Raw genomic sequence first — 9,662 nt, 5'->3', positions numbered from 1 at the left:
ATGAAAATCATGACATGAAAGTTGAAAGATCAAGAAAGATCAATTGTGAATGATTCAACTAAATAATTCTCCTTTTTAGTAATTAGCAAAAAGAAACATGGGAGTTCAAAAATAAGATCGTGATTCATAGAAAAGCCTCATGTATCAAATATCGAGAAATCAAGATGATGATTTATATAAAAAATATCACAAGTTATAATCAAGAGAAAAATCATCGTTCATTTTCAACTCATTCAATTTGTCAAATCAATATTACTTGGGTCTGCATGATACCAAAACATGGTTTTAAGTCTTCAACATATAACATGCATAATTTCAAACCATTACAAACCATTATCAAGGACATAGTTTGTTTGCATAAGTCTCTTCTTTAGTAAATGGTAAGAAGAAATCATCAAAGATAGAAAATATTTTGATTCTCATAAAAGATAGCTCAAGTAGCGAAATCAAAAGAAAGTTCATGATTTGGTTGAAAATTTTTCATTCAAATTCAAATCATCAAAATCACTTTTCAAAAAATTCAATGAAGGCAACATAAATAGATTCACATGAGAACTTGATTCATGCATAATGTCTCAATTCATCATGAATCATAAAAAAATTTAGAGTATCAAGTGAAGGAATCATGATTCGTGTGACAAAAATATTATCGATTCGTGCATTCAAACCATTATTACTTCAACTCATCATGCATAGTTTCAAAATATAAAATCATCAAATTGTTGAATCTCGGATTTTTATGATAAAACCAATTGATAGTATTTATGATTTGATTTACATTTTGAGTGACATAGGATGCTTCGATCAAGGAGAGACAATTAAAGCAGGAAGAATCATGTTGGATCAGAGGAAAACGTGTCAGAAGATTGGACGTCGGGCCGGAGGATCAGTCGACGTATCGACAGAAGGCTTGGGCCATGGATTCGGGCATCGAGCCAAGAAGAACAGATATTGCATCAAGGATATTAGAGTTATGGAGGTCAATTGGTAGATTATGCAATAGGCCACAAGAGAGGACGATGCATCGAAGAATCAGACTTCGATCTATACAATTATTACAAAGCTTTGGATCATGTTGTCTGGCATGTCATTGGGTCATCGATGCTTCATCTGATTTTTCGACATATCGTCCTCTTTTGCGGCCTATTGCCCAATTAGTCAGTTGACCTCTACAACTCCGATATCCTTGGTGCAATATGTATTTTTCTTGGCTTAATGTCCGAATTCACGGCTCGAAGCCTTTTGCCGATGCGTCGATCGATCATCCAGCCCAACGTCCAATCTTCTGACATGTTTGCTCCATCCCAACATGATTCTTCCTACTTCAATTGTCTCTCCTTGATCGAAGTTTCCTAAGTCATTCAAAACGAATATCAAATCATAAACACTTATCAATTGGTTTCATCATAAAAATACGAGATTCAACAATTCTTTCAACTAATGATTTATAAGTTTAATATATATGTGACATGATGTAGGAAAAATACTTATCAGGATGAAGAATATTACAATTAGTGAGTCTTTTGATATTCCTAATTAGAGCCACATTATATGGTTAGCCAAATAGCTTTGAGAACAGGAAATTCAATTATAAAAAAAAACTTAGAAATTAGAGATTGATTGTTCAATAAATACCTTAAATGTTTCATGCAAAGTTCAAGTTGAGAACGAAGAAAATTGAGTTACCCTTTGAAACTTCAAACATAGATGCCTTAGGGTTTCTAGAAGAATTCATTTTAAGAAGGGCTTTTAGCCTTACTTTATTCTTGATATTACTACTCTAATTAGTTTCATGGTGGTGTATTCGATATACTTTAGTCTCGTTAACTGGCTAGTTTGGTAATATTGTATCTAGCAATAGTAGACCCAACTTGTTTCAAGTTAAAGGAATCATCGCATCTTCATCCAAAAAATTTAGCTCATCTTCATCACTTGTAAAGGAATATATATATATATATATATATATATATATATATATATATATATATATATATATATATATATATATATATATATTCTTTTATTTTTTTTATAAATCCATATTTCTGTAACAACAAGACCATATGCGGTAATTAGGATTTTGTTGAAAAAAAAAATTATCCACATCCTTGTCAAAGAAATATTCACATGCAGGGGGAACCTACATCAAGATTTGTGCCATGCCTATACGTATGCACAGAAGTAGTAAGAAACCATGTCATTTGTCAGTTACAGACAATAATGTTATTCTGAATGTATGGTAAATGGTGAAATAGGATTTGCATGTCACGTGTGCATAATAGGCCTGATCGATGAACCAACCTAGGAGACTGGGGAACCCACCAGGGGAACCAAGATGATAGGCCATTCAAACTCGCAACACAATCGGACCTTCTGGCATCGGCATTTGTGTGTGCTAAGAACTTGTTGTGTCTGTTTCCGTTAATTTTTTTCTATGTTCTTTGAGTTATGCCAAAACTGAATCAATTATTGAAGTTTTGAATTTTTGATATCAGATGTATCAATTTAGATAACATTTTTTATATGTTAAAACTTAATTGCGAGTGAGGTCAATTCTTTCTCAACTTTTTTTCTAACAATGCAAGCAATCAAGCACTTATTTCTTTTTTTATTTTTTGAACGATAAAAGTTTTTCATCTTTTGGTTAGTGCATTGAACTACATAATACTTATATATGAAAAGAATAAATCACTTTCAGAAGGTTTTCCTCGATGCTAGTAAATATAAGATGTTACAAGAGAAATAAAGCATCGAGAATAATTCTGATCACGATTATGGAATTGTTAATTTTTACTCTAAAACTGACTATTTCGATTAAACCAAATTTAAAATTGAAAAAATACCAGTTTAAGTATGTGGTTCTTACCAAATTTGAAATCAAAACCATCCCAATTCTAATTTATTTCTGATTCAAATCACCTTTTCATTTGATAAAAAATTTAAATTATTTCATCAAGTCATTAGAATTTAAATTTGAAAAAGCTAATCACTACACCATGAATAAGAATGACGAGAGAGAGAGAGAGAGAGAGAGAGAGAGAGAGAGAGAGCTTTTGCCAGACCACGCCTTCGTCTTTTCTATTTGACTTCAGATTTTCCAGTCCTATTACGAGTTCGGCGAGGAGACGCACCAAGAGAGCCAGAAAAAAATAAAAACCACAAAAGGAGAGTTTTTTCTTGTACGGTTCTTAGAGGAGAAAAAGGGGCACGCCGCTTGTTGGGGTCATTCACGTGACGAGGTAGACGGGCACCGCCGGGCGGACGGCCGCGTAAGGGGCGACCCGACTGCCGTCGTTGGCGCTCATGTCAGTGAGACTTAGGTAGGCCAACCTCGACGCCTCCGAACCAACCTCAGCCGCCGTCAGCAGTCCGGAGCTCGGGCGTCTGGTTCTGCGACCCACCACCACGCCGCTCTCGGTCGCGTAGATGGGCCCCAACACCGCCGCGCTGTGTGCATGGGATCGCCGGTGCACGTGGTGCTCGTCGGAAGCGCAGTCCTCAAGGCGCCTCCAGAAGAGGAGGGCGGACTTCCACCACCCGCAGCGGCGCTTCTTGGACTTGGCGTCGTCCTTGGAGATGGGCTTCTGGAGCTTGTAGTGGAGCGAGTCGAGCGAGCGCGGGCACCTACGTTTCGAGTGGCGGCGCGCCTCCTCCGACGCCTCCTCCGGGCACAAAGCAAGCACCAAAACACACAGCAGAGAGCTGCAATGAGAAATAGAAATACTACGATTCAACGCCGTGGTGGTATTATTTTATACCTGGAGGTAATCGCTATCGTGGCTGACCTCCAGCTTCATCGGAAAAAATGGAGTTCCGTTCATCTTCACCTTCCCAAGAAACGAAGAAAAGTGAAGAGATGGGCGAGGAGGGAAGAGACCATCGAACAGAGAACCTTTGGAGAAGGAGAAGTCATAGAAATGCTCTTGGCGTTGGCCTTATTTACTGAGAAGTCTTTCGGACGAAAAATTTTGGAGACTTGCGGATCTTACGATTACCATCGATAATGCCATTGTTGGGTCCCAGTAGAGAGGGAAACTCTTGCAACCAATAATAAATGTGGGTTCTAAGCCACTTCCTTTCACCGTAATTAACCATTGTCGGACATCGCCACTGGCTCGGCGCATGACCGTTGCTTCGGAATTCCAGATCTCGCAGGCGAATCGAGGAACGCGCCGATAGGTTACCGTCGTCTTCTCGCCCCTTTCACGTGTCGGACGGGATGGATTGGAACACCGCTACTGTTGGTAGTGGCAGTGGGACCCAGCAATCTCGTGGACGGATTTGACGCCGATGACTGCGAGTCGAGATTAGCCGGTCTGTGGATCATGTGGGTCCGACCGGTTCAGAGGTCATTGGGGTCCTCCGCATGGTGTAATTTTTTAATGCTTTGAACACTCAAGGGCTGTTCTTATGATAAAAAAAAAAAATACTAATTTATCGCATTCTTGATGTAAATTGTTTCTATTTCAAAACTTGATTAATTATTTAATAAGATTCACATTCTAATTATTTTATTATATCAAAAATAATATGACAGGTAAATGACAAAAGGTATATTTGAAATGTACATTAAGAGTTTAGTATATATTTCAAATATGAATGTGAATTGATATTTGATATTTTTTTTAAATCATATTTGGTTTGGATGTTGTATTAGAAATGTTCAAATGTTATATATTTCAAATATGAATGTAAATTGATATTTAATATTTTTTAAAATTATATTTGGTTTGGATGTTGTATTAGAAATGTTCAAATGTTGATGTTATCTTATAATAGCATTAGTATTTCAGTATTTATATAATGCTAATATAATTCTTTAAATTCTAAAAGTATTTTATGACTTTATCTAAAATTATAAGATTACCAAAATGATTTAATGAGAAATTAATATGATTTATATTTTTTTATAAAATAAAATTGTATTTACTTATTTTTGCAAAAAAAATTATATTTATTTATATGATTATATTTTTATTTATTATATATTTGGGTCATAAGATTATATAGATTAATTTTTTTTATTTTTATTTACTTATTAATTTAAATAAAAAATATGTATTCATTTTGAATAAATTTTAAACATCTTAGAAAGATAAATTTATCATAAAATATTTTATAAACTTTTAAAATATAATTTTATAAAATAATACTTATGTTAATAAATATTTAAAATATAATTTTCATCTATTATTTACCAAGCACTATTCTATCATATTCATTCAAATCATTTTCTTCAATTAACAAAGTAAAAATGCTAACACAACCATAGTCACTTATAATTTGAACAACTTTCAATTTTAAGGATAAAAGTTAAATTGATCTTTTATGGTACAAATAACCCGTAAGTTGTTTCATTAGGAGTAATATAAGTTTTACCAAAATTATACATGTTGACTTTGGACCCGACTCCCCTTACAGTGAAATTGACCATTGACTTACTGTATAGAGAACGTGAACACCAACCAATATCTTATTTCACCAAGTAATAAAATTATATCGAGGATTCCATACTATATGATTGCTTTATACCTTGCAATACGAACTTATTCTTTTGCTGAATCAAATAATCCAACTTATCCTAATAAGAGTATGTGAAAAGACAAACAAATCATAACATCAAATCATTGATAGAAAAATGAAACAAATCAGTTGATGCATCGAGTTCTTCCTCATTAATAACCTTGTCATCGTGCAAGATCTTTTATTATACGTATCTCCATTAATTTCTGAATTTATATGAATGACTTCAGCCTTTTAATTACCGATGTCAAAAGACATACGCAAGTCTTTTCCGCGACTGAAGGCTATGTGTAGTATCATTATGATATCTTCTTAGCTAACCTTGTATAATTATGTGGGAACATATATGTAGTTTTACAAAATTATTTATACAAAATAACAGGTTCATAATTTGGTTATCCTGTTTGACAAATTTAAGATTTGCAGTGTAGATGAACTTTAAGACGTTTCTTAGACCATCAGTTTTGAAAGCAAATGTTAAGTTACAAGAAATTACTCGTGTAGTATTGTTTGTTTTGTTATATGATTAATTTTACTAGATATGATTATTGGTGTTTACTGGGCCATTATTTTTTGAACTTATATTTATTAAAATTAAATCACAAAAAAATAAATCACCTGTTTTATATACGTTGGACGATTGAAACTATTTTGAATTTATAATATAATAAATATCTGTTTAGATGTCATTCGGTGGACTTATAATACAAAAGACTTAATAAATATGTTAAACATGTTTGAATTAATAATTGTGATGTCTGAGTTAATTTATTTATTATTACATCTTGCATCTTCATAAGATGGCTTCTGAGAGTTACATTGTTGTATCGCCTTTGCATTTTTAAAGGGGTGTGGTAGTCCTTTCTAAGAGACAGTATATGGTGAGCGTGTGTATTCATTAAGTCGGCATTAAAAAGAAAGGTGTTTCCTTCAGCAGGTATCAAAATAAGGAGACAAAAAAAAGGTAAAGGTGAATTCACTGGAAAAATACATGTTTATGAGCTTTTCCCATAAAAGTATCTTTTTCATTTTTTTTACAAAGAGTCCCTGTTTATCATAATTCTTGAAATGTCTCCTGTGACAAGACAATTGAAGTAGGTATGTTACGTAGTTTATATGATCAATCGGTTATCATTATGTTATAAATCGAATAAATCCTCTATATATAAGATTTATAATGTCAGTTATATTATTTTTTAATAGGTTTATATTATATTTGAGATCTTTAAAAAATATTAAAAATTTATTTAAAAATGTTTTAACTAAGAAAAGTAAACTCAAAACCCAATACAAATAAACTCATAGACAAAGAAAGAGTTTCGAATAGGCTTTTTTTAATTTAAAAATAAAAATAATCAAATAGTGTTATAATATTTTTGAATAAATCAACTAAACTGATTTACTATATGGACGGGTCCATATTGTGTAACTGTGTACTGTTCTAGTTATCTTATCAAGAGGGCATTTCAGATATTATATCATATAAAAAAATATTTTTAAAAAATATTTTTTAAAAAATGAAAAAGAAATTATTTTTCTGAGAATTCTATCCAAAAATAATACGATCGGTGTTTGAGGAGGGAGGCATCGTTATCATGCATTCGAATATGGGAACGCGACGGGTCGTTCTCCTGTGAGGAGTAACAGCTGACAACAACGCTACCTTCATGCACGCCTTTTAATTGCTTGTTCTGTATCAAAGGTCACATGCATGACAACAAGATTTTTCATCCATCCAACCGGCACGAGGCTGACACTCTTCTCGTGACCTGGGATTTATTATACTCACTGCAGTAACATCACCGATACATATCTAATAATCTCACGTTGGCGATTGCAGATTGAGCTTGATATTGCACTACATATTTAAGAAATTAGAACTATCAATTTGGCTGTGTTTGACATTGCATCAGATCGTGGGTCTTAACGCTAAGGAATCTGTAATACACAACATTTAAATCTAATTTGACAGTATTTTAACTCAGTTTGACTTGACTTAATTAATTGCTGAAAAATAAATTTAATAAATTAAAGTTTTAGTTTAAATGACACTATTCGAACTCACTGGATTGACTTATAATCCAAAGTATTAATAATTTTTATCATTTTTTAGATTTTTAAGAGTTATATAAATCTAATCTCAGATTAACTTATTTTTCCTTATGGGTAAGATTCACAGTAGGATTAGAAAAGGAGGAGTGAAGGTTTTATAGCGTGTTCGTTTCTTATGAAAATAAGGCATAATCTTTTGGTCATCTCCCATTTCTTCCATCCCTTTCATCTTTTTCACGCCTCATATAAATTCTCTGTATAATCTCCAAAAGAATAATATGATCTCTATTATACAAAAGAATAATATGATCTCTTTGAGAGGATCCTAAGGCATCCTCGTGAAGTGACTACTTTGCTAGATGAGAGGTGATATTACTAGGTTTGAACATTCTCTCTAGCGGCCTCCTGACTCATGGGATCTCGTCTTCTGATGGCATGTCGTTAATATTTCTATCACCATAAGTAAAAGGATCAACTGTAAACATAAAATCTATAATTATGCTATATCTGAAATATAGAAATAACTTATATGCCAGGATTGAAATCAAGTACATAGATCTAATTTAATGAATACGTACCTTTTGATGCCATTTGTTCAGAGATCTCGTTTGATCTGCTAAGTACCATCTTTGATATTTTGATCTAAGATTGCTGCAAAGAGTGCAGAGGGTCTATGATAAGATCTCAAGAGATTTTCTCCCATCAAGGTTATCTCCCGATGAATCATTCCGTAAGATGGACTTCTATTGGCTAAAATATTTCAACGCAACCCAATTAGTTATTATATTATATATCTTATTCAATTATAAAAGGGCCATAAAAACCTAACATTCTCACACTTGGCCCATTAATTGATAAGATATAAAAGAGATATTCAAAATCAAAATAAACAAAATAAAATTTGTTTGAAAATAATTTTACCTAATTAGTTGAATTTTGAAAAGCATTTTATACATGGCCATGTTTTAAAATAAGCCAATAAGTCCAATAAACACAATAATACTATATTAAGTCCAACTATCAATGCGAGTTATAGCGGTTGTATTTCATCAATGTCATACTCCCTTCTATGTAACACAACATTGTTAGTCTTTCCTAATATAGTCCATAATGACCCATGTAATTTGTCTTGTCAAGATAATCCTGTTATTACATTCAACAATAAAATGCATAAACATAAATATAAACAGGATAACAGAAATATATAACTTTAATTAAGCAAGAAGAATGTTAATAATAGCATCCATATAAACATGCATCACTATATCCTTTATGATTTGCTCATAAGCCCCATTCTAAGAATATGTTCTTTGAATATTTTACACTATAAAACTTTTGTCAATGGATCAGCAATCATCGTAGTGGTGCTCAAATTCTCAATTGACACTTGCTGTTTCTGGACTCTTTCTCTAACCACCAAATACTTTATCTCAATGTGCTTGGAACCACTAGAGTACTTGTCATTCTTAGAGAAGAAAACCGTTGTAGTGTTATCACAAAATATCTTCAGCGGCCTAGCAATTGAGTTGACCATACCAAATCCCGAGATGAAATTTTACAGTCATAAAGCTTGATTTGTGGCCTCAAAGCATGCCACAAATTCAGCTTCCATTGTTGATGATGCAATAAACGATTGCTGTACACTTTTTCAAGAAATTGCCCCACCAGCTAACATAAATATAAATCATGAAGTGGACTTCCTACTATCGAGGCAATTTGTAAAATCAGCATCTGAATATCCTATCACTTCAAGTTGATCTGATGTCCTGTATGTGAGCATATAATCTTTCGTCCCTTGCAGATATCTCATTACTTTCTTTGCAGCTTTCTAATGTTCCATTCCTTGGTTGCTTTGGTATCTTCCCAACATTGCAATTGATATCTGGTCTTGTACAGGTTTGAGTATATAATAGACTTCCAACTGCACACCCATAAGGAATATTCTTTATTTGATTCTTTTTTAAGTTATTTCTTGGGCACCGATTTTGACTGAATTTTTTACCTCTAGTAATAGGTACATCATTGGCTGAGCAAAACTACATATTAAATATTTCCAATATACGATCAATATATCTTTTCTGAGACAA

At 33.0% G+C, this 9,662-nt stretch overlaps 1 protein-coding gene across 2 annotated transcripts; it reads right to left on the bottom strand.

Annotated features, from left to right (window-relative positions):
• Nucleotides 1-3,005: 3,005 nt before the first annotated feature.
• On the bottom strand, nt 3,006-3,937 carry LOC135630893 (uncharacterized). 2 transcript variants are annotated; one of them, XM_065138176.1, is made up of 2 exons: nt 3,759-3,937; nt 3,006-3,662 (listed from the first exon to the last, which is right to left on the bottom strand). In XM_065138176.1, the coding sequence occupies exons 1-2, from the start codon at nt 3,819-3,821 to the stop codon at nt 3,228-3,230; spliced, it is 498 nt and encodes a 165-aa protein (XP_064994248.1). In that variant the 5' UTR covers nt 3,822-3,937; the 3' UTR covers nt 3,006-3,227. The 2 variants fall into 2 exon arrangements, with proteins under 2 accessions (XP_064994248.1, XP_064994249.1); XM_065138177.1 differs by having other exon boundaries at nt 3,009-3,659; nt 3,759-3,929.
• Between the last annotated feature and the right edge of the window lie 5,725 nt (nt 3,938-9,662).

This window comes from Musa acuminata, chromosome BXJ3-2, assembly GCF_036884655.1.
Source record: "Musa acuminata AAA Group cultivar baxijiao chromosome BXJ3-2, Cavendish_Baxijiao_AAA, whole genome shotgun sequence".
In the NCBI taxonomy this organism is placed as follows: Eukaryota; Viridiplantae; Streptophyta; class Magnoliopsida; order Zingiberales; family Musaceae; genus Musa; species Musa acuminata.
Note: the sequence above shows the minus strand (reverse complement) of the source record. Positions and strands in the feature narration are given on the sequence as shown.

Excerpts from the sequence above, each read along its gene's own strand:
- LOC135630893 (XM_065138176.1), bottom strand. The coding sequence starts at position 3,821 with ATGAACGGAACTCCATTTTTTCCGATGAAGCTGGAGGTCAGCCACGAT. Across the intron at positions 3,663-3,758 it reads ACGATAGCGATTACCTCCAG|GAGGCGTCGGAGGAGGCGCG; the intron begins GTATAAAATAAT and ends TTGTGCCCGGAG.